We start from the raw sequence: 26,115 nt of genomic DNA, 5'->3' as shown, positions 1-26,115 counted from the left end.
TTTATACCTCTACAGAAAAAACTAAGTCTTTCAGGAAATGTTGCCCTTGGTAAGTGATTTTGGAGTTTATAGCACAGTTCAAGAAATCCTTAGTCTTGACAGTCTGAAAAATAGTTTCAAGATCACATTTTTAAAGGAACGGGGGTGGCCAACTTTCACTACCCACAAAAGTAGTTTATTATCTAAATACTTTAGAAGCCTGGCCCTTTGCCCCTTATGGAAACTTCAGCTTAGTTCTTTTAGCTTTATTATCATATATTCTTTCCATACACATATGTATTTCAAATTAGGATGAAAAATCCTAAATAATTTTCAGTTGCTAGTTGCATCTTCAAGACCTGATTTTCAGAAGGCCAATGTCATCAATTCTGAAAAATCTATGCAAGATGCTCAGAAAGCATCAATCAAAATGTTAGCATACTCTTCAGGCAAGATGTTGGAAAATTTACTACTGCAAGTATATAAATAACATTATGAATGATGACCAGAGAATATGCTGGACTTTTTTAGAAAAGTAAGCATTATTTCAGTGCATTAACTCTTGTTAATCCACAAACCTAAGTATAACAAATGGCAAAGTAATGAACATGGGGGAGGAAAAAGGCAACTCTCACTGTACATACACAAAAAAATGTGCTATTCAGAGAAGTGCTTCTGAAGTTGTAATTAATAGGTAATGCCCAGCAACTGTCAAGAAAAGCAGTCCAGATATTAGAATTGGCAAAGAATGGAATACTGTGCCACTGCCTAGGTCCTTTTTGCACCTCACATGGCATTTTGGTTCCCATGTTACAAACTGGACACAGAAAAGCCATACAAGATTCAAAGACGTGACAAAGATTTAAGCTATGGAACAACAACCTTGTGAAGAATGAATAAATAAATAGGACCCTTTATCCTCAAAAATGGACAACTGAGGAGGGATAGGACAGAGAACTATGAAATGGTGTGACCACAAGAAACTGAGTAAGAAACAACTAATCTTTCCTAATAGGGGCATCAAATAAATTATGAAGACACACACTGAAAATAAATTATAGTATATACTTCCTTGTTACAAACCAAACTCAAGTGTAGAATTCCTTTCCATGTAATGCTGTGGATGCCAGAAGTTTATGCAGGATTCACAAAGTAGAAGAAAAATCCATCCAGGATTTTTACATTCAAAATCACAACCTGAAGATCAGGAACAGGCTGTGGGGGCCGCATAAGAGAAATATAATTACATGTTTGCCTCATACACTCTTTCCTATAGAACTGCTAGTCTCAGAACAACCACCTAGACAGATTTTTGTTGTGGTCTTACACAAGATGAGTTACCAAATTACTTTCAGTTTAGGAGAGGCCAAATATTTTGTTTATAAAAGAAAGTGATATACTGAAGCGGATTTATGCAATCCTTTTATTATATTACTCTCTGTATGCACTGAACTGAGAGAGTCAAAACTTCCACAAAAGTTAAGTATAGAATCATAGAACCATAGAATACCTCAAGTTGGAAGGGACTCACGTGGAGCATGGAGTCCAACTCCCTGCTTCTCACCAGTAACACATATGACCAAGAGCTTTGTCCAGACACTCCTTGAGCTCTGACAGGCTTGGTGCTGTGACACTTCCCTGGGGAGCCTATTCCAGCGAAGAACCTTTTGCTAATGCCCAGCATGAACTTCCTCTGAATCAGTGTCATTCCACCTCCTCATATCCTACTCCTGGTCACCAGAGAGAGAAGATCAGCATCTCCTCCTCCACTTCCCTGCCTTGAGGAAGTTGTAAGCTGCCAGGAGGTCACCCCTCAGCCTTGTCTTCTTCAAGCAGAGCAAACCAAGTGACCTCAGCCACTCATCCCAAGTCTTGCCCATGAGGCCTTCCACCACCTTGGTTGCTCTTCTCTCTATGTATATATGATTCAGATTTAGGTTTAAATGTCATTTCACAAATACATGAACACCATGAGTAATTTTTAGCATCTCCTCTAGTCTACTTTGAGTACTATTCTTTAAAGAAGGGATAGCATAAGGAAAGGACAATACTAATGGCAGTGGTTTCCAATTCACAGATCAGTCTGTGCAGACAAGTCAGTTAGTTGCTAGGGCTGACTTTTCACTTACATCAGAATGTAAATCAGGAGTAAAGTAATTGAAATAATGGATTCACACCAGATTTACACGCCTGTGATTGAAATCAGAATCTGATTCCTACATGATTTCCTGTTCTAGTCATACAACTTTAAATTTTAAAAAACCCTTACGATTTACAGAAATGTTACAAGATGACACGTTACCAAGCTGAACTGTGTCTCAAGAAGTAATTAATAACTGATGATTCAACATAAAACAGAAAAGATAAACTAAAAAGGCATACTTTGCCCAGCAATCTGTTATTTCACTTTACTTTCTAAGTATGGGGAATATCATAAAAAATGCTGCAATGTGCTTAGCCCTGTTTTGTTCCTTCTAGCCTTTCAAAAAAGCTCTTCTGACATCATTCAGTATCCCATGTGTACTCCTGACTTAAAAAATCATTTATGTTAGGTGGCTAACTTTTCCAGAGAAAAAAAAAATCTTCCAATATATTTTTGCATACACTTACAACACCTTCTGCTTAACTCATTAGTTCTGCTTAACTCATTAGTTCACGTATCCAACTGGGCAATGATTTCTGGAGGTGGAAAATAGGAAGCAATATTTTTTTCCCATTTCTTCCCTGCAGATCAATATACAATTGAGAATCAATCATCTGTTCCTTGGCTCATACAATTCTAGTTACCTACCAGAAACTTACATAAAATTAAAAAATACTAATTTATCCGATCACTGCGAAAAAATACAGAAATTTCTGAAAATCCATTTCTTTTCTGTGCAACTCAAAACCTTTTTAATTCTTCTAGTACTGCTGCTGCTAAAAAACCCCAACTTTGTGACCCCTTGATGCCTGCAATGCTACCTGGTAATAAAAGAAAGAAGGGTTGATACAGTTTTACTACATTTTATAGCTCTAGAAGTCTTACCAGAAGCTCTTACTCATCTTCCTGTATAGGGATTATAAATCAAACTTGTTTATTTGTCTAAGTCTTAAAACATTCCCAACAGTTTCACTGATAGTCTCTGAAATATTTAATATTCAATCAAGAGCAAATACTAGAAAAAAAAGTTTTCATCATGCAAGCAAAATCAAAAATACTGCAGACAACAGCAAAAAGCCACTGGAACATACTACTTGATAGGAAGGCAGGCAAATTCAGATGTCAGCTTCTTTGTAAATATTTCCTATGATTTGTTTCAATCTTTTGCTTTCTGCTTTGCAAAGGCAATAGTTCAAGTACCACATAACCATAATTTCTAAAGAGAAGTCAAGGATAGTCCACACCCACATTGTGTAAATTTGCAAGTTAAATAAAAGGTACAATCTGAACCTAGTTTGCTTAAATAAAGGCTTGTTCTTTAAATTAGTCTAAACCATAAATTTGTGAAAACACTTTATTAAATGTAATTACTTTCATAAGAGTATATTCCTTTAAAATTTCCTACCTAATTTAAACCATAATAGGAAGAAGATAAACTATTTAAATGAGGAAGATAAAGGGAAATACATATTTTATATTAATACACACAGTATCTTGCAGATCTAAAAACAGAGAGCAATTACTCTTCTCATTCCTCTAGCTTCCCTTCTTTCATTCAACGAAACCAACTCAAGCAAATAGTAGAAACTTGAAGTGTGGCAAAATAAACAGACAGTACATCTAAAAATAAAAAATATTCTGCCTTCAGTATATGATTAAAATGATGAAAATGATCCATGTTGAGAACAAGTTTTTTTGGCTGGTAAGAGATCAAAGAACATACAATTCTCTCTAACATGCCATTTAGCAAGGTCCTGACCACAAAACTTGAAGAGTCCAAAACAATATTGCTTGAAGTATGCCATATTTCTGTACACTGTGGTCTATAATACTAGCATGTAGGGAGGCAGTATTGGGTACTGGAGATTAGTTTTGGAGAAATACAAAAAAATGTTAATTTATTATTTATTTGGGAGACAGAGTCCTGTCCGAAGAGTCATCTGAATAGTTAAGTGAGTATCAGAGTGACCACGCCTCTACAATTTTCCAATATCCTGCACAGTAACAAAAACATCTTTTTTATAAGCAGCTATTAGTGCCCTTTAAGGAAAAGAAAAGCAAATGAAGCTTCTATCTTTGTTTCTTCATCTGCAAAACAAGGATGTTAGAAGATTCTTCCTCTGTACTCAAGGCTGGTGAGGCCACACCTGGAGTGCTGTGTCCAGTTCTGGGCCCCTCAGTTCAGGAAGGATATTGAGGTGCTGGAGCAGGTCCAGAGAAGAGCAACCAGGCTGGCGAAGGGAATTGAGCACAAGTCCTATGAGGAGAGGCTGAGGGAGCTGGGGTTGTTTAATCTGGAGAAGAGGAGGCTCAGGGGAGACCTCATCACTCTCTACAACTCCCTGACAGGAGGTTGTAGCCAGGTGGGGGTTGGTCTCTTCTCCCAGGCAACTATCAGTAAGACAAGATGCATGGTCTTAAGCTCTGCCAGGGGAGGTTTAGCTTGGAAGAAATTCTTTACAGAGGGGGTAATCAGGCATTGGAATGGGCTGCCCAGGGAAGCGGTGGATTCTCTGTCCTTGGAGGTTTTTAAGATGAAACTGGTTGTGGCACTTAGTGCCATGATATAGTAAACACAGCAGTGTTGGATCAAGGGTGGACTTGGAGGCCCTTTCCAACCCGGCTGATTCTGTGATTCTATGATTCTAAGTTATCTACCTTTTCCAGTATATTTCCCAAAGGAAAAAATCATCATTTTTTATAGTTAAACATGTATTTATAATAAAATAATGTAGCAGACATGTGATGGGGAAAATATAATCACTAAAAGCTCCAAGCTTACTTGCAACCTGCTTGACGTAAAAGACTGAACAGTATGAATGCACTAAGCAATGCCATGAAACCCAGAGTGAAATTAAGATTTTAGATGGCTCCCACTCTTTGCAGTCCAAATTAAAAAAACATCTGAAACAAATAATAAACAGGTGCTACTGCCTAAATTCACATACAGAATGAAGGCCTGTGTGTCACTTATAAGTGAGAATGAAACCTTGGAATCATGACAGACTGAGCTGATGCTTCTTCGAAATTATGTCAGCAGTGGACAAAAAGAAAACTGAGTGCAAGGAATTATTAGAAAAGGACTTGTAAACAAAGCAAAAGGCTCTGTGCAACTGGAAAACTGTAGTTCTGGTCTTCACGTCTCAAAAATAAGACTGAGAAAGTCCAGAAACTACTTACAAGGTTGGATGGTGTACAATCCCTCATGACTAAAAATACTCTGCTAGATGTACACTCTCCGTAATTAAATTTGCATGTTCTAAGGAACTCCCGGGATCAGCCTGTTTTCACTCCCTTGTATGACCAAAGGAAGGTTCTTCCCATCCTGTGAGGTGCTGTGCCAAATGCAATCAAATAATCAAAACGTTATTGCTTTAAATGACAGGGGACATATCCCTTAAACATGCAGGCCAAATACTTTGAGTGCTTACTACACAAACCTCATGAGTATCGAGTGAAATCTTATGATCTTTGTAGTTTTTAGCATATTCAGAGTGACTACAGACTCTACCTGACCTAATAAGACATCATCTACCACGAGGAACAGCACTACTGCACAGCATGTACCCAACAGTGAGAAAAAGTCAAACACGCTGAAACACTGTATGAGACATAAATTTTTTACTTAGGAAATTCACTGTCTGTTTTTGCCAATAACAGTCACGTTACAGCCAGACTAGACTACATTCTCTGAACAAAATAATCTTAGCTACATCATCCAATTCAATTACATGCCTTTTTTTTTTTTTTTTTTAATCACACCAAAGCTGTTTCATGGAAAACCTCCATGTTATTCTATCACTTTGTAAAATCTTCTTTTAATAGCATCTCAGCTATTAGAACACCTAGGACAACTCTCTGAGCTACTGGCCCTGACATCCTTAAGTAAATGTGATAAAAGAGATTCCATTTTGTCAGCAGGCACTGTCACTAAGTCAGCGTTGCAACAAAGTCCTGCTTGTTTTCAAAGACTCTTTGGAGGATCACTGCAAGTGTTCATGTTTTCAGACTTACCTCTACCAACAGAGGCTGGAGGAACATGTACAGAGCTACAGGCGTGACAAGAGGTACCCATCACAGGATTCTGTCAGATAGGCCCTCAGAGCAAAGGAACACAGACATGACAAGGTTGCACCACACAGCTAGATGATAGGAAACTATTGAACTGCAGAAACTAGTGCTTGCTGTGAGGCAGCTTTAGGAAAGGAAGTGGCATTTATGCATATGTCTGAAAAAAGATACTGTATTTAAAATAATTCAATCTCCTGCATACAGATTGTCAACTCACTGAAGACTGTCACTGCTGGCAGACAGGCTTTCAAAAGGTACTGTCACCTGCAAATGACAAGTCTCAAGGTGATAAATTACATGTTCAAATTCTGTTGTGATTATACTGTAAGATATTATGAATGATTCAAAAAAGTTTCCTTACTTTGTAAAAATGTTTTTTATTAGAGAGGAGCAAACAACTCTCTGTATGTTGCAGAGTAGAATTCTGGTTAATAGTTGAAACAAACACTAGGAAAAAAACACACAGGCTACTTCACAAGGACTTAAACTCAACAAACAGTAATCAGCAATATATTCACAATGAGGCAATGCATACGCCTCCTTGCCTCTTGTTATCTGATTAGTAGTCTACAAAAACTACAGAGGAGATCCCCAGACAGAAGTCTGAGACTGGTAAACCAAAAACCACTTATACATATGAAACCCAAAAAAGAAAGAATTTTCAAGTGTTTTCATTCTTTAAAATCAATATGCTATTATATTAATTAAATAGATCACTATTGTATTCACCATCTTGTATATATTGTCAAAAAAATGGGTAACTGTATCATTCCCTTACAGCTTCCACTAAAAAAAAAGTTTCTGTTATTATGTAAATAATTTTATGCTACTATCAAGGTTCAAAATTTTTATTTACACGGTGCCCACTAAATAGGAAAAAGAAACCTAAGCAGTTTAAAAAAATCACAAATAATTGATTTCCTAACAATATACACTACAGAATCCTAATCACCTTGCCTTGGATTTTTTGCTACAATATCAGAAATTGTAGGTAAAAAAATTATCAATTTTTTAAAATACTATGAAACTCCACATAAAAATTACCTTTATGACAGCAGTTTTCAGACTCCTAGAAATCTCACCACATGCACACACACAGATCCTGCATGATTGGCAGGCTTCCTGTGCCTTACTAATGCTCAGCTGTGGAACAGTGGGAAGTCTGTTAGGGCTCGAGAAAACCTACCCTGAAACAAATGGGAACCTTTCCATTAATTCCAATGGGCTCTGGTTCAGACTGGTTAAGCATCAGCAGTAACAAACAAGGAATTTACACCCTATTAACTTCTCTTAATCAAACAAATGAAGCTAAATTCCCCTTTTTCCATACAGCTCAATAAACACAATGTGTTTTCTACAAAACCTTCACATGAAAGGCTTCCCCATTTGTATTTACAGCAATCATTTCTGGCAACAATACATATGCTTTAATCAAACCCTCAAATAAAAGTGATTCTGAAATCAAAACAAAAGTGCAAATACACAATTTACCAATTCTCAGATGAGAGACTTCAATAAAACAAGAAATAAATTACTAGGAGCACACAATGCCATGACTGTTACCAAAAACTGAGCCTTATGGATAAGCAGATAAAAAATGAATTGCAGAGTAATTTTCCCTGCTGTAAAAGCTATGTCACTAAGTTCCAAAGTTCAGATCTAGAATATGTTTACTTAAACATATTGTTTGCTTCTCCCTACAGCACTGAAAGAGCGGAATAAAAGCAGACTTCAGGTAACAGGTACCCAAAGACTTAATTCTTTACAGGAGCATGGAGCCAGAAAGGAGGACACAAAGTCGAGAAATGAACCATAACTCCATTCCATTAAAAGCCAGGAAGCCACTCAATAACTTTTCTTTGTGGTAATCACTGCTTGCCATAACCACATCTTCTGAACTTTACTCCAACAGCACTTTTCCAACTGTCCAATAGTTCTCACCATAAAGGAGGAAATTCTCAGGCCACACCAAAAACCCTAACCGAGTTATGCTGATTGTTACAGTTTTGAACAGTGATCTACCATCTTTCAGGAGAGATTTCTGTCCAATTCTATCGAAGTCTGTTATCTTACATTTCACACAATATAATATATACAAATATTCTGAATGGCAATGCAAAAAATAAACCTTTAACTTGGTGATGGGATATTCAGATGGGTTTGAGTAATTCTGATTTCCCCTAACACCAAATTTGCACGTAAAACTTCCAATTTTTATAGGAAAGTAAGGAAATTTAGTAGGTACACCATTTGGAGCAAATTCTTAATATTTTACTCTCTTTTAAGTCTTACTTCAATTATATATCTGATTTTCTAACATCCAAGATGTAAAATATTCTGGAGGCACAGAGTAGTTTTTATTTGCAAGTGATCTGATCTACAGTTAGATTTGGAGACAGTCTACAAATACATTCAACTTAGGGACTCTACGTTGCACCATAAAAAGCAGAATGGTGCATGACAAAAATATCCAGATTTCCTTTGGTATTTTCCAGTTTGTAAGTCCCTGGATCTGGGGAACACAGAGAAGGTTGCAGGGAAGTTTAATGCGTGAACATAGGAACATAGAAATAGCTTTCAGAATACTCCATTTTTAGTGAAGGCTACTTAAGCAACTGGAAAACAGTACCATTCACATTGTTCAGCTGCACACAGAATAAAACTAGGATGGATTTATGGACTGGGTAAAAAATTACACTGGATTTCCATTCTAATTGAATTTCTTTGCTTTATGCTTTTGGATTAAACACCAACATGCTTTCCTTGAACATGAGCTTTTTTTTTTTTTCTCCTAAATTTCAGGAAATAATATATTGAACATGGTTCAAGTTTTTATTATATACCCCAGACCACAGTGGTTATAGTATTGAGAGCAGTGAAAGTACTATTTTTCATTTCCACTGATTAACATTAAGTCAAGTCTCTTATAAACACTGAAAATCTGGATTGTCTCCAATGCAGTAGTATAATTTATACAGTCTGTAAAACCTTAAACCATTTAGATGAGGCAACTACTCACCTGAGAGATAAGATTAAATTTTCAAAGACAATTTTACTGAAAAAATAAAAAAGCAAAGAACAAAAGGTGCAGTTGATATTTTTTACAGTTAGGAGGTACACTTAGACCTTATATATCTTCTACTTATGAACATAAAGTTTATATGCCTTTATATGCTTTTTAAATGCCACATTTGTTTGTTAACAGTATGGAAACACATGGCTGTTCTCCATAAATTTATAACTGAAAAAGGAGAAAAAGAGGAAGTATTTCTCTTCCCTATAGCTACAGAAGCAGAAAAATAAACTTCAATAGAAGCAGATGAGGATTCCCAGGCAAAACTCTCACTTGACCATAAACTCAGTTTTTCAATGTGTTTCACACAGATGTACTAGAAATTTGTTGGTGCTGTACTACAAATTTATTTTTAGCATTTTATACAATGGAAACTTCATGAAAAGAATTACCTTTTTCTAGACTTGATTTTGTGAAGCAGACTGTCAGTTTTCACCAGGAAATGCCCAAGAGAAAGCATTTCTTGATGAAAAACTCCAGGAGGAGTTTTAGGAACTTCTCCCTATTCTTTTGGCAAAAGACATACTGTTATCTTGGCATGAATACAATTCATATATGTCCAGCAAGTGATTCAGATCTTGGATCCAAGCACAAAGGACAGTCAACTGAAGATTAATCAGGTCTGGTTAAAAATGCCAATCTCACCAGGATCAATTTGATCCTCCGCAAATTATCTTAAGGCCTTTATTCATAACTGCTGCAGTTCAGTGAATCTCTGTGAATGAACTGTAAAAATGAAATTAGAGGTATCTTCCACGAAATAAAGGAAAATTTTTTCATTTCCTGATTATAATGGATAATGCTATAAATGTCTAGACTATTCTTTCTTGGGCTACATTATTTCAAGCAAATTCATTATGTTGTCTCTGAATTAACTCTTACTTATGTGACTGAAATTTTGGGAAGAGATAGACAAATGCGAAGAGATGGAGAAACAAGAAAAAAGTGCTACGGAACCTATCTTAACATTCACAGTCATCATCATCCACAATAAAGCCAAATATTGGAGCTCACCAGATGTTTCAGAAAATACATATATTTTAGAGTCTTCATCAACACTTGCACTATTATATTTGTTCCTGTTTTACATCCATGACAAATTTAATCTTTCTGAGAGAAAATCAACAGAAAAAGACAGAAAAAAAATCTTCTACTAGGGAAAAAGTTAAATATTGAAGCCCCAGTAGGTCATTTACACTATTTTAAGGAAGATCTATATAAGAGTATCTTCTTTGGTCACAGACTGTCTTTGAGTATACATTGCTTGTTGTACATTAACAAAACTTTAATGTTATTTAGTGCTTCTTTGGCTTTTGCCTTTTTATGAAGCACCAAAGACAAAAAATCTCATAGAAACCAAAGCTGAAAATTATAAGGTAGCTTTGAATTTAAGTTACTGTTTAATTAAGTAACATTTTACCTCTTCACAATAACAAACAAACACCATCAATGTGAGAGCTGAACAAGTTCTTCATGGCTATTTCAAGGTCTACTGCAGTGCTATGGGTTATTGTTGTTGTAACTGATGGTCTGTACTACAGCACACACAGCAACTTTTCACCAGAGAATGTTGCACATTTTTTGAAAAGGCTTAAAGTTACAAAATCCACCTTCTTCCACCTGTACTTTTACCTCTTCACACAGATAAGTCAATTCGTTTTTGATTTTCTGCTCACTCTTCTAAAGCCTTTCCTTCATTCTTACAGCAAATAAAATACATATTCTACAGTGTTTCTAAAAGATAGTTCATTAGTCAGTACTAGCCAATAGGAAGTGATGATTCTTCCATTTCAGTCACAGAAATATAACTTTTATACTTGCTTATCCTCATTTATAAGTTACATTTTTGAAGTTGCACTCATGTTTGTATTTCTGATGCCTTAATTAATGTGAGAGTCCATGAAAATGTGCTAGAAGAAAGGACAAGCTTGTTACAGTCACTTTGAAATGCAGATGGCTCTGTGGGCTTACAAGGCCTTTGCATATATGTACTTTTAACTGATGTCTCTTTCTTTGAACTGTGATGTGTACAGCAATTGTTTCACCTCAACAAGGAAACTGGAAATGTCGAGGGCTCTTCCAACCTACACTGTGACAGTGAATTACTGAAGAAATAAGGGATTTTGTTACTTCACTGAGGAAAGACACTTTGTGACCTTTTGCTGCTTTATGGCAGTAATTAGTTTTCTACAAGACTCTTGAGTCTTTCTGTTATTTTATTAAAATAAAAACATTTGAGGAATAGCTATGACCTTAACCTTGGAAGAATGAATAGAATACTGAACTTAAGAAGCAGAGGAGCCCTGAGACACTCTAACTTCCTACTATCATGTTGGCAAGGTGTAGGGCTGTGCTGTACATGAACTCCTACTATCATGTTGGCAAGGTGTAGGGCTGTGCTGTACATGAACTCACCCAGTGAAGTTCACCTATCTTAATTCACTTAGTTGAGTGTTGCGAACATACAGATCTAGTATTATTCTTTGTAATGTTAGTTTTCTCATAGTAATGTTTGATTCCAAAGGAAAGATTTATACTAGAATATCATGTTCAGTCTCTTACCTTTCTAAGAGTCTCTTACTCTTACTAATTTCAACAAAACTAAACATTTGAAAATATTCCCATTCTTTTCTCAGTCACCCTAGTTTTCACAACAGATTACATCTTTACAAAAAAACACATCAGACAATTGAGTTAAATCCAGAATCACTCAGGGCAGCAAAAAATCCCTGTGCATATCAACTGGGCGAATCGTTTATCCAGGTTATTACATTCTTACACAATTATAGAATTAAAAAAAAATAAAGTTATTCTAAATAATAGCAAACTAAATATTACAGCCTACAATGTCAAACATCACAAAATGAGAGAGCAAAAAGAAATGCCTGACTTTCACTTTAGGTGGACAAATAAGAAAAAAAATCCAAATCTTACTTTTCCAGGAAATAGATTTTAACTGAATGGAACAGAACTTAGGAATTATTGAAGATATGTCGAGATGGCCTGATATGTGAAATGCCCAAAGCTCCTCTGCATCACTGTAAGGTTGCAGTGTTGAAAGTAAAAAGAACTGAGCGCTAACTCTAATATCCTGTGCACAATTAAAATTTGATAGGCTTACAGATCAGAGATATTTCATTTGAAAAATGTAATCTACCATTTATGTCAAGACCTCCATAAAAATACAAAATGTTAGTGTTGTGATCAAATAGGTATCGAGTACAATGAACATAAAAAAAGCAGTATAGACAGATTTCTGAACTCCAGTCATGATACTTGCATTAGACACTTAACCAAGTGACCTAAGATTTCTAAATTCTAAATGAGATTATCTACATCCTGAAGGAAATATGGGGATTAGTATTTATGAGGCTCATCAAACATGCAATCCTCTAGTATTGAATACTGCAGGGATGTATGGCTCATACTGAGATGCAGGTGGGCTAAGAGCCAAGACAACATAGAACTACAGGCCAAACTTCCTGAGAGCAAGAGCTACACCCCAGAAACTCATATAGCTGACAGCCAAAAGAAAAACAATACTTATCTCTGATGTGAATGCCAGCAGAGCTAGCTGGAACAGCAGCCTCCCATTAAGGAGTGGAGCTGAGCTGTGTCCAAAACTGCCAGGTCAGCATGACATGAACTGCATGAAGTGGTTGAGGGCTTCAGGGTAACATGTTGGCAACTCCTGCCCTATAAACTTACAGGGAGTCATTACAATTTATTATTTTTTCAAAATGGAAAGATGACAGAGTTCAGGTGGTCAGCAGGCATATGTATGATTTTGCAGAAAAATGGTATTTCAGAGAAGCAAAGACAATCTCCTTGGGTTTTTTCTATTCTTGACCATTCTCTCATTCCAGCTGTCACTATATAAGCTCAGTCAGAAACCATACTGGTCACTTTTCTGCATATTTTTGACTCTAAGAGTAGATTTGGGGCCTTAAGCAGGGCATGGTCATGGAGTATATTTTTCCCATTCAACACCCAATCAGCACACTCATCCTTGCCTTTTCTGCTGCTACTGAATAGCTCCATTATGATAGATTTTTTTAAATTTTTTTTTAGTTTTTTTTTTTAGTTTTTTGGGTTTTTTTTTTAGTTTTTAGTTTTATTAGTAATTCTAAACGAGCTAGATAATCTGTAATAGAACTGGAGAAGAAATAATTTCTATCCTACAAGGACTTAGGAATCATCTTTCACCTGGGGAAAATAAGTAATAAATGGGACCTAGAGGAGCCTAGAGTGTCAACTCCTTAACTAAGATGAATTATTTTGGTATATTCATAGATATAATATATAGTGCTACAGCCATTACAATGCAATTTTAATTCCCATGAATGACACATCAGTCCCAAAACTGAAAAGGTTTCTCTATTGTAACATATCACATATTCATTCTGCATATAGCAGACCTAGCCCATTATAAGCAATCATTTATGTTGGCAATTATTAATGCAATATATGAGGTAATGCCTTCTTTCAAATGTCAAGGAGAGCAATGTAAAATTTGATTAACTTTGCTCAAGACAAATAAAAGTTTAGAGAAAAATCACAAAACGTTTTTACAAGTTTTCTGTCTTGGATGTCTGCCCCTGAATAGATGTATCTTCCAAATAAATTGACTACAATTAGTAACCTACAATGTCATTATGTGTTTGAAGTTTAAGTTTATGGTTAAGTCTGGAAATTTAAATGAAGGTAGAAGTTTTTTTAGCTTAAACCAGCTCCACCCAACAACATATTTATTTTGAATACATCTTTCTAATTAAAGAAATTCAGGTTCTTTGTGGCGGGAAAGGGATGCTACATGTGTAGTCTACAAGATTTTGTGAAATTCACTAAATTCATTAATAAATTTAGCAATCAGACTAAAACTAATACAGTGCGTACTGACAGATTCTGATTAACAACTCTGAATTAAAGGCTACATTTCCTTTCAGCACGTCATTTAGTTCTTATTCTCAAAATAAAATTAACTTTAGTGGGATATAAAGTTTCAATACTGCTTCAAGACAGGCCATCTAGCAATGATGGTGTGGTCAGAAATAAGTTTGGTTTAGCAATTAGGGGAATTGAGACTTAAATCCAGTTGGGTTTCAGTTCAGCTGAATCACCAAAACTTGATGAAATGCCATAAGGCTGTTTAGGAGACAGCAGATTTTTCACAATGGGAGAGCTGATGTCACCCACACAGCTGCCAAACCAGCAACAACTTGCTGGGTTTTTTAATTTTTAAAGACAAAGTCACAAAAATGAGGCAAACCAATTTTGTTTCTTTTCCCTTCAAATGCATGTAAATAAGACTTTTGATTTGTGCCACTTTTAAGTTGCATTTTATTTGTGTTTTCTTAACCTATACATTACAGAGAAAATTATACTCTCAACATAATTTTAGCTTTCTGTTTTTAATTTTCTTATTTTACTACTGAATTCTTAAAGCTAACAGAAAATACGTTTCAGATGCAAAGACAATAGATCTTTCATACCAATTTTAGATAATTTTAAGCTCTCTAATAAACTACAAATCTACGCTGAGACCAAGCAATTGAGACATACATTCATCACTTTTGAAAAAAAATCAACAGTGTGATAAAGAAACAACCAGAAAGACAAAAGCAATGGCTTTTAGTAAGGAGGGAGAAGAGCAATCACCTCTGAGGAGGGCAGGCCCAGCTGCATCTGCAGAGCTCACCAGACTGGTTTAAGTATGGCAAGGTTCAATCAGATGTGGTTTCCCACTCCTTCCCCCTGGGGCTCTGGCTCCAGAAGCAGCCAGACTGCACTAGAAAGTTTGTCTCTGCCTCCTCTCTTCCAACCACACAGCCCTCACTGCCCCAGATTTAAGTTGCTGCTGGCATCCATCAGCCCCTTCAATGAGCACAGTCAACCTACATGACAAAGGAAAACCAGGCTAGCAAATTAGATAGGTCCATGGAGGTATCCACTTCGTGAATGGATGCATAACAAGCACTAGGAGCACGTGGCTGGGAATGGAAAGGGGAGAAAGTGAAGCACTTTCCCAGCAGAAACCCGCTGGATCACTTCATCGTATATCATGCAACAGAAACATCAGAGCTTGATTTCAGAGCCAAAAGAATCAGTCTCACCTTTCCCCCAAAATTCCTTCTAATCCCATTCTTTGTGCCAAAATGCGCTTGGTTATCCAACATAGATCCAAATGGGGTAAAAAAAGAGGGTTATTAAAATCTGAACCAATATCCTGACCTGGCTCATAGCCTGGCTCTGTGTGTAGTTTTGGTGACTGCGAAAGAGGGGAGTGGTGGTGAGACACCATGGGAGGCAGGATATCCTCTGTGCTAGCAGAAGCAAGATACATTAGCTTAAACCCCATGAAACTACTGCCTCTGGCTGAAGCTTCCAAGGTTGTCAGAGCAGATCTTAGCTGACGAATCCTGTGGCCAGTCCCTTCATCTGCCACCAACCACACACTGACTCCCTGCTCCCGGTCATACAGCTACAGGGCAAGGAGATTCAGCTGACTGATGTGGTAGAAACCTTTCTTCCTCCTTCACCTGGCTACCAGAACAGTCTGAAGGCTGATCTGGCAGAAGAATCATCTTGTCACCGTGTGATTTCCACATCTAACACAAGTGAAGGAAGAAAAGGACAAGCTGGACATCTTGGCAATAGCTCACCACCACACTGGCTTCCTAACACCCAAAGACCACAATCCACCCCTCTATTCATCCTAGTTTTAGAGATCCCACCCCAGTTCTTCATTCCACAACTACAGTTCTTGTAGGTCTGCACTACAAGCCAGATCAGTTCATTGAGAGAAATGATTGCTTCAACTACAGCCCCTCCACTGGGCTGCCACAGGTCAGAGGGAGGCTGAAAGCAAAGTGTGCAGCCAGGGACAGGAAAACTTTTATTAGCACTAAAGATGACAAACGAGGAATCACAGTGTAAAATACTGCTGATGCGTATCAGACCACAGGAAAGGTTTATATTTGAATGAAGAAAGCCTGGCCTTTGAGAGAGAAGACGATTACTTAAAGGAGTCAGTGAAATAAGAGACCTGACTGCACTTTTTCGTAAAATGGAACCACAGGAAATCTAGTTTACAGTGTTTTCCCTCTTATGCTGTTTAGTATTACAAATAGGAAGGAAGTACAGTACTTTGATACAAGACTACTGCAGGGCTACAGTGTTTACCATTGGGCATCCTGCTTCAGCTCCTAAACAAAGGTAAGTGGAGGTTAGAAACCAGCGCTCAGACTGAAAACTTGAAAAGTTATGTGATGCTACCCCACGAGTAGTAAACAGACAGCCCAAGCTCAGTTCTAACAGACCACAGCAGCAGAGATGTTGTTAGTTCTGTAATCAAGATACCATGTTCTATTACTTTACTTTAACATTCTGTTGAACACTTGGCTGTAACAGCTGAGTTGACACTAAACTATTCTTTTACATGAATTCTTCCCTAAAGGAATTTTTATTTTGCTGTAAAAAATCTGAACAGAACAAAGCTCAATTTCCCTATTTCAGTTTCAAAAAAAAAAAAAAAAATCAATTAATTACATGAGATATCCCATCATTCAGGCTACTAAATATTAACAGTTATTCAGAGAGAGAGGAAGATAAATACATTCATTAAATAAAAACATATTATGCTTAAAGAATGTATACATAATAAGCAAAACCACTCAAGAGTTCAGGAACACTGAACCTGCATTGAGTGCAAGTAAAGTACTAACTTAATGCCAACTACAACAGTAAACTGTCTTCTTGCCTGACTATACAGAACAACCTGAAAGGCTTTTTAAAAAGTATGTAATATTTAACAGTATCTTGAGATTTACTTGCTTATTTGCTATCCTCCTCAAATGCAGAGATTTGGCTAATCTATGTCTTTCAGTTATTATTTCATTTTTTAATTCAAATTTCTACAAAAAAAAAGCATTAGTAGGAATACTTTATCTGACACAAGATGATTTAATGTGATGAGATTTTTTAAAGCTGGCTAGAACATGAGCTAAATATGCATAAAGAAGGTCAAGGCCTACACTGGCGGTTAGAGGGCACCCAGCAAAACCTGCATAAGAATACTCTGATGTCAAAAGAGTTAGGACATGCAAATGATAAACAGTCAAGGAAAGATCAAGAGTCCAGAGTGACACAGTTTATCACCTCAGTGACAGGGAGATTGTATGGGCAGTTTAAGATGCGTTTTAAAACCAAACAAAATTAAACAAAACAAAACAAGCACAAAGAGAGCCATGATATTTGCAGAAAATATGAAAGTACTTGTATTCAGCTTTGTGTCTTCCTAATAGAGACACCAGTTTTTATGGAAGCTTATTACTCAGTTTCCACATATGAAAAACAGTGTGCAGGAATCAGCTGACTCACATACAATTACTCCTAATAACTCAGATTGCTAAATAGAAATTTTAATTCTTATATGACAAAGCATAATTTCACTAAGACACAAAGTAATTTGCCAAAAGTATAGGCCTGAGAAGAGACAGTGAAACCCTATATGGTGCATAAGATCATGTTGGTGAAGAATCAAGTTTTTGTTTTTAATTAGTCTAGTTTTGAATAGTACATAAAACATCGTAAATTTACAGGCATGCATATACCTTCCTCTGTTCATGACACTTAAAAACCACACCTCATCTAGCACAAGAGTTATGCTATTACAGCTTCTCACCACCTGCCCCACTCCCTGCCTACATTTCATGCCATGCACACAAAAACTAAAGCCATGATGTACGCTGCAAACAGAGAAGGATTGTCAGAGCGTGGTATCATGAAAGCAATCTGGTGACATATTTCCAAAGAGCTCAGGATCCTGAAAATCTCTGCTTGTCCCACTTCTGTTTACACCAGGAATTTGTCTACTCAAATACTTCTGCTGAGATCAATCATAGGCCATTCCCACAGGGAAAAGATGGTCTCTGATGTATGCCCAACAATATTACGTCAGGACAAAACATCATTTAGGAATGCTACTGAGCATATTCACTGAGCATTCTTTGAAGAGAAACTGGAGTAGCTACACCTTAATTCAATCCGTATGTAGGAATTATCTGCAGGCAATGCTGCTCAGTCAGCACTAGATAGGCACAATGTTGCTCCTTCTACAAAAAGCATCACAGAACCAGATGTGCATTGCAAAAGGCCATCTTACCCCTTTCCATCCAGTTATTGCAGCACAATGTGTATTTGCCTTGCTGGCAGCAGATCACTGTCTCCATTGCTCTACTTTTCCTTTGCCTGGATTTACTTCTTTATTTAATGAAATACAGAAATGCTGTAAAAACACTGGAAAGGGCCTGTTCCAATGTTCTGTTTGAAAAAAATGTCTGCCTCAAAAGTTTGTAGTCCTTAGCAAATTAATAACGTTGAATCATAAAACAGATGGTGCTTAAAGAGCTATAGAATTAGCAAACTTCAGCTCCAGTTCATGGGATTGTGGCATTGAAGATCCAACCCACATGATTATAGAACAAAAGCAATCACAAGGCTTGGAACTTCTCAGCTTCTCACAAAATGAAGTTTTCCATTTCAAGGTCATATTATATAGCTCTATCAAGATGCATTATGGTGAGCAGTTCATTTGGAACACTGAAGAGAGGGTTTGGAAGGGGGTTTTGGCAGTGTGCCTCCCCATGCACCTCAGGCACACGGCTGCTCCTCAACCTTTCCATGTCCCAGAGTACTTTATTCATTACTCACCAGTGTTTCAGAGCTCTCTGAAGTAGGAAGTGCATGTTGGTCATGATTAAGTACTTACAGCATCTCAGGGACAATGTTTCTGTATTTAAATCTATTTGCTTAAAAGCAAAAGGCATCCTACTGTATTTTGTTTCACCCTAAAGGAAATACTTCACTTAAAGAAAACAAGAAGTGTTCAGAAGATAAACTGTATGTTTAATAAATCTTGAGCAGTCAATAGCATACTCACATGGGAAGTCATCCACAAACATGGGGTCTATGTTGTGCAGCAGTTCCACTCTGGGAGAAGGTCTTCCTTCACTAAGAGAGATTTCAAAAGGAAATATTAATTTCCCCCTACAACTCATTAAGATTCTGGTTTTTTGTCATCCTAATACAGAGTGAGCTTTGGAAATTCATTACTATCAGCTTTAATCTGAATGCTCCTTTCTAGCCTAGTAGAAACAGCTTTTGCCCCTATAAGTTTCCCCTAACTTCACTGGTGTTTATGGGGATTATTCATAAATTTAGAGAATACAGAAGCGGCCCTACCAAAGCAGGGTTTACAACAATCAGCTTTAAGAATCAAATTTCGCAGCATAAGCTGGCATGGCATTTGCTATGCTCTCTGCATACCTGAACTAGTGCTGAAAGCATTTTGGCTGGGTGCCTCAAAAAACACCACAGGCATCGCTATCCCACAAAAAAAACCCACCTTTGATTTGTAATTGATCTCACAAGGATTACTTAGATATTCTGAACCTTCTTGGGAAAACAAAAATCATCCTTCTTTTTCTAGCCATTGGCTACATTAGAGATGGTGTGTAATAAGCTTCTGAACTTACCCGCAAATTTTCTCAGTTAAGTGGAAAAAAAAATTACTCCTTATAAAGGGGAACATATCTAGGAAGATGTAACTAGAAAGAACCTTGGCTACACCAAGACACAACAATATATTATCATTTGATAGTGAACCTAAACACATCCTTTTAGAAATTTCCAAATAAATTAAACTGGATTTTTTCATTACGGAGCTTCACTTAAGATACAAAAATTCAACCAGGGCCCCTAAGTTGCTAGACATTAAGAATAAAAACAAAAGGTAATATAAACTTTAGTTCAGAGCTAAAAAATCACAGTTATTTTAATACATAAACCATATAATTAAACAATATTTACCTGTAATTTAAAATTTTCAGTAACAAATAATTAAAATTAATATTTTTCTATTGCATTTCTAAAACCATTTCTGGATGCTACACATCTTGAATAAGTACAAAACTAACAAGGAGAACTGGATGAATGATCAAATGTGTTCAGAAAATACACTATTGTAATTAATACAGAAAAAGTATAGTAATCAAGCTACAGTGTTAGTAATTCAGCGTATAAAAACTGCCACAAAAATATTTTTCCCTAAATGTGAGTGAAAGGTTAATTCCATCACCACCCCCTCCCCAATATCTACAGTAGTCACACTCTTAACTAAGGAACACTCAGCCTTATTTAAACAAATTTTATGTAAGAGTTAATAAACTCTAACTGTCTCTATGTGCTCCACTGACAGCTGTTTTCAAGTGTGCCTTTTGCCATATGTTTGTAGGTAACAGTAACATGAACCAGTTAGCACAATTTAAATTAGGATGTAAATTTTATAGTGTGTCATTGACTCTGCAGTAACTGCCCAAGAAGATACTCTTATTTTGCAGTTTCTGAGCTGCATCTACATTGCTCAGTATTATATTATAAAACCACCAGATATATGTTAAGTAATTCAGTATCTTCCACCAGAGACAAATACAGAAGAATGAAATAAGTTCCCCCTATTTACTTCTCATCTTTATACATTCGATAATCATACCGTACCATTCAGTATTCACACAGTGCTGTGTGACTAGCAGGTTGAGGGAGGTGATTCTCCCCCTCTGCTCTGCTCTGGTGAGACCCCATCTGGAGCACTGCATCCAACTCTGGGGTCCTCAGCACAGGAAAGACATGAACCTGTTGGAGAGAGTCCATAGGAGACCTCAAAAATGATCAGAGGGCTAGAGCATCTCTCCTATGGGGAAAGGCTAAAGCGCGTTGGGGTTGTTCAGCCTGGAGAACAGAAGGCTCCAGAAAGGCCTTACTGCAGCCTTTCAGTACATGAAGAGGGCCTACAAGAAAGATGGGGATAGACTTTTTATCAGGACCTGTTGTGACAGTATAAGGGGAAACAGTTTAACACTGAAGAAGGGTTGATTTAGGTTGGATATAAGGAAGAAAATTTTTACAATGATGGTAGTTAAACGCTGTTTAGTGTTTAGTTAAACACAAGTTGCCCAGAGAGGTAGCAGATGATCTATCGCTTGGGCACATTTAAGATTAAGTGAACAGGGCTCTGAACAACCTGATCTAATTGAAGATGTCCCTGTCCATGGCAGGGGTGTTGGACTAGATGACCTTTAAAGGTCCCTTTCAACCCAACCTGTTCTACAATTCCACAGGAGTCTATGATTATATCAACTATATTCACAGTGTTCAAGCAGACTTGTATTACTATCATACCATTAAAGATAATTTCCTTTATAACTTTTAATGTGGACAGTGGATATTATACACTAAACATGGCTATTAACATTATTGTACAGGTGGTGGAACACAAAAAATAAAGATTACACCTGCATTAATTTAAGTTTGTCATGCTGCAGTTGTCATTTTTATGGAATCCATTTTTGTTCTGGGATAGAATAATGGTATTAGTAACTTGGAAATGGGATTTATATATAATCATGAGATATACTCCCTGAAGCTTATGGCATTCCTGCATTAAGCTCTATAGCATTATTAATTAAGCAGTACGGAACTGCTGTTGTGCACAACATGGCAACATGGATGCTTATAATCAACACATATTATTCATAAAACATAGCCAAAGAAAAGAATTTGGCACTGTATGGTGAAGAAAGCACCTATCTGACAGCAAAAGACATCAGGAAGACAGAAACAACATTCTAGGGACAAAAAATAGGGAATTTCATGTGTAACAGAGGTCCCTTTCCCTGTGCCTAAACTCTGTCCTCTTTCCCACTTACAAAACTCCACACAGACATGGACTGTACTGCAGATTCACTTTGGCAGATGTTCTGCAAGGACATTTTGCATCAGGAATATAGTCTAGCCAACACAGCTACAACAACAAAGAAACAAAATTCCCTAGGGAAACCTGCCTTTCTGTTTTAGTAACTGCCAGTGTAAGCATATATTACAATGCTCTAATTTTAGAGTGTTTATTTTTAGACTTCAATATTTTAATACCTCATCCCTCTACCTAAAAATAAGGAACTTTTTATTTTGTCTGGTTATTATTCTACCATGTCTGACGGTATAATAATTAAGATGTCTTAATTATTTAAGCAGCTAAAAGCTATTGTTTTCCAAAACAGTCCTCTAGGTAAGAACAGCTTAATGAAAGCATACAGTGTAATTCCAGCAATGTAATTCTCAGCTAGTGTATGCTGAGAACACTGCTTTATCTTCTCCTTTGCGAAGTTTTTAAAACTTACAGAAAGATCTATTATTCCTTAGTGAATATGAACAAATATCTACATGCAATCTTTTCAGTTTTGTTGTTGTTAAACAAGTCCTTGGGAAGGAATTCAAGGTTTTTCAGGGTAAATACGTTTATCTGGCACAAAAACATCCTCAGTGTCACGCTGCAAAATCTCAGCCTTTATAACCTTGTCATACTTCTCTGGGTCATATCTGTAGTGCTTTCACAAAACAAATATATTTCAGATATGCTGGAAATAAACATTACTCTCAGTTTTAAATGTTCTTTCTTCAGCATTAATTTATACCAAAACAATGAAAGTTTTTTTTCAAACTGGTGTTTAATTCCAAAAATGAATGTAACCATTTGGTACACAAAATTCAAACTGATCTTTCTTCATTTACTTCATGTAATCAATTCTGATATTTCCAATACTACAGAAATGTAAAATTGAAACTTGCCCTGCAAAAACTTGAAAGTCTATGCTCACTAATAAGCATTTATAAGTTATTTTTACAGTATTTTATCCTGAGCATTTATGAAATAAGTTATTTTTACAGTATTTTATCCTGAATCTCTCATGTGCTATCATACTGCTTTATGCACTCTACCATTTACTTTTTCATTTTTATGTTAATGCAAAATAAAATACTTCTTCTGAGCATGGACGTGTTAGATATTCAGTACTTAAAATCAAGAGATATAAAAAAAAAAAAAATTGCCAACCAATGCAAATTTTTACATAAAAAAACCTATTTTGCCTAGTATCTCAATTTCAATGGAGTAGCAAGCATCTGGAGAACAGATGTTTGTTAGAAATGCAAGTGCCTTTTCAGATACTTGCTTGGAAATATGCAGTACAGTTTAGAGTCCTTGACTAGTTGCATTTTAGTATTGTTTTTGTTTTTGTTTAATGTTTTTGTAAAATATATTATTGATATTATCACTGTATTTTCAGAAATTATTTGTAACATGGTTTTAGAGGTGTCAGATATATTGTAGTGTTACCCATGATAATCTAAGGCATTAGAAAAGGGGAATCTACTACGATTTATGTAAAAGGTTTATACTTGAGACTGGAAAGATCTGATAGTTATCCAAGAAAAGGTTGACACAGTGATACTATCCTAGTTATTTTAAAAAAGAAGTTAGAGTAAGAGGAGAAGTTCAGTTTCATTTCAAAGGTACTTGGAGAAAAATAAAAATTATGAATCACTGGTCTAAAGATGTACTTCAACAAGATTTTGCATGAAGTAGTCCAAGACTGGTATGGATGAAGAAACACTGGGAAGGTCTCTGTGAGGAGGCAAAGGGCCTCATTAGAGCCTATGTTAGAGCCTAGACAATCCAGACTAGCATATTAACAAGACACCAATACATCTGAGCAGTTCCACGGGGACATTTGGAGACAAAACAGTGATGGCCCCTGGGGACTCACAGAGGTGGAGCAGAACATAGAAGCAGCATCAAAAGGATTACAAACAGACATAACCAGACTTGTACACAGTACCCAGCCTAAGAAGAACGCAGAAGGAGCTTGAAGGACTTCACAGCTGGCATCGCCAGACCTTTCCACCATAGCAACAGATGCTGGGCCCAACATCTGTTCACAAGCATCATGGAGTTGGGATGCCAGGTGGATGGCTTGAAATCCTCTGCCCCAGTGCCTGGTTGCTGGGCAGACTTGTCCAACACACACATACGCCTCTTGGTGAGTAAGACTGTCAGGCTGTGAGAGTGTGAGCAAAATCTGCCTTTTTTCACTTTCTATTTTAAATTAAATCACATTCTTCTTCTATTACGTCTCTCATTGATACAGTGTTAAAGCAGTATTGTTTTTGAGTTTAATTTCTGTGTTTTGTAGATATAATAATATTTCTATATTGTATTAAATTTATAAACATTTATTTACAGTGGTATAGTATTTTATTATAAATTATTAAATTATTTTATTTTATATTTTTACAGAAATAGCATATTAAGAACACATCCTTTTAATACTGATCATTAACATATCACTGAAACAGATTCAATATTTTTGTGACTTCTGAGAATACCTGCACTGTCTGATATATTGTTTTGAATATCTAAATCAAGGCTCCAAGTTTATGTTCTTTTTCTTTTGAACACACACATAAGAAACAGTAGGCTCAGCATTAAAGGCCCTCTCCCACCCAAAGAGAATCACAAGAAGCACGTGCATCTATGAATACGAGACTGAAAAAACCCCATAGATGCTATATGGTGAGTGGCTATCAATTTCCTCTTTTCAAATGAGTTAGGATCTTAGCAAATTATAATTTCACTCATTATGAGCTACCTATTCCAAGCAAAGCAACATATTTGAACTTTTCATCAGATGCCATGAAAAGGGCACTGTGCCTTCATTGTTTGCTATCCAATATTCAAGTGACCTTTTGAGTTATGATCATGAAATTTAATACACTCATTTATCCTGATTACATGGGAAAATCATGTGAAATTTGACATTTTGGCTGCAAGGTCAGCCAAAGAGCAGCCTAACAGCTAAAAAACCTGACTTTTTACCTGCCCAGACAGAGGCCCTCTGCTGACAGAAGTAAAACCACAGGGTAGGGTCACCTGTTCCCCACAGCAGTGCCAGTAAACATTGCATTCATTCCCTTTACAAAGACATAAGACACAAATGTCAATAGGGTGCTGACGCAGCTGTACTTATCCTTCCCAACATGTAACTCTCCTGCTGAAGTAACCTGACCTGAGCAGATCAGTCCATTGCAAAGAACACCTGGTTGAAACAGAACCTGAAGTAGAGAGGAATTCTGCTGTTAGCTGGAAGAAAAGCCTACGGTTTAGGTGTGCCCTGGATCTTGTTGACGTTAAGTTTTCCCACAGGAACACTGACAAGTAAAACATTTTTCTTTTTCTGGCTGGATGGGAGTCTCCATTCCTTCTTGGCAGTTAATGGTCCCTGGCCTCAATTATACATATCGTTATCTTCTTCCACTTGGAAGAAAGCCATACAATACACCTGGGCACAATGCCATGAGCTTCCTGCAAATTCCAGCTAGTACTGAAAATCACCCCTCAGCTCCTCGGAAAGAAGCAACACTAAGAATGAAACCAAGCTTACAGTTTCAAAAAAGGTATAAACAAAATAATTCTAACTCAAGATATGGGATTTGGTTCTGGGGAGGGGATACTGGGCTTGTTTTTTTTCTTTTAGTTTTTTTTACTTCAAGGTCTATACAGATTGATGGGTAGATAGGTTCAAATCTTCCCATCCTAACTCTCAATTATTCATCTCAGTCCCTAACCGAAACAGCAGTCCTGCTCATTCTTGTCTAGGAATTGCAATTAATTCTTGTAATTCACAGTCTAGGATACTAAGACGCACAAAAATCAGTGTTATCTTAATGTACGATGTAGAAAATTGCACAAAAATCAGCAATTGGTACATAAATACATTTGTTACAGCTACATTTCTCCTGCCAGCTGGGGTGGGAACCCCAAGAAGGCGACAGAAGGTTATAACACACATAATACATACAGTCTACCCCTCTATAAAAACATAACAAAGGCTACCAAAAGAAACACAGCTCTAATCCTCAAATGAATGGCGTGTAGGAAACAGAATTGCTAGTCCTT

The 26,115-nt window shown here is 36.6% G+C and overlaps 1 protein-coding gene across 1 annotated transcript in view; it reads right to left on the bottom strand.

Moving 5' to 3' along the window:
• The window catches only part of ARSB (arylsulfatase B), a 66,758-nt gene that overhangs the window by 5,384 nt on the left and 35,259 nt on the right, over positions 1–26,115 (bottom strand). Inside the window, exon 6 of the mRNA XM_027883835.1 lies at positions 19,207–19,277. Coding sequence (XP_027739636.1) covers positions 19,207–19,277 — 71 coding nt within the window. The remainder of the gene's footprint in view (positions 1–19,206; positions 19,278–26,115) is intronic.

Source organism: Empidonax traillii, unplaced genomic scaffold, assembly GCF_003031625.1.
Source record: "Empidonax traillii isolate 1590-97213 ecotype Southwest subspecies unplaced genomic scaffold, ASM303162v1 scaffold8:size5222938, whole genome shotgun sequence".
Taxonomy (NCBI): Eukaryota; Metazoa; Chordata; class Aves; order Passeriformes; family Tyrannidae; genus Empidonax; species Empidonax traillii.
This window is presented reverse-complemented; position numbering and strand designations above follow the sequence as displayed.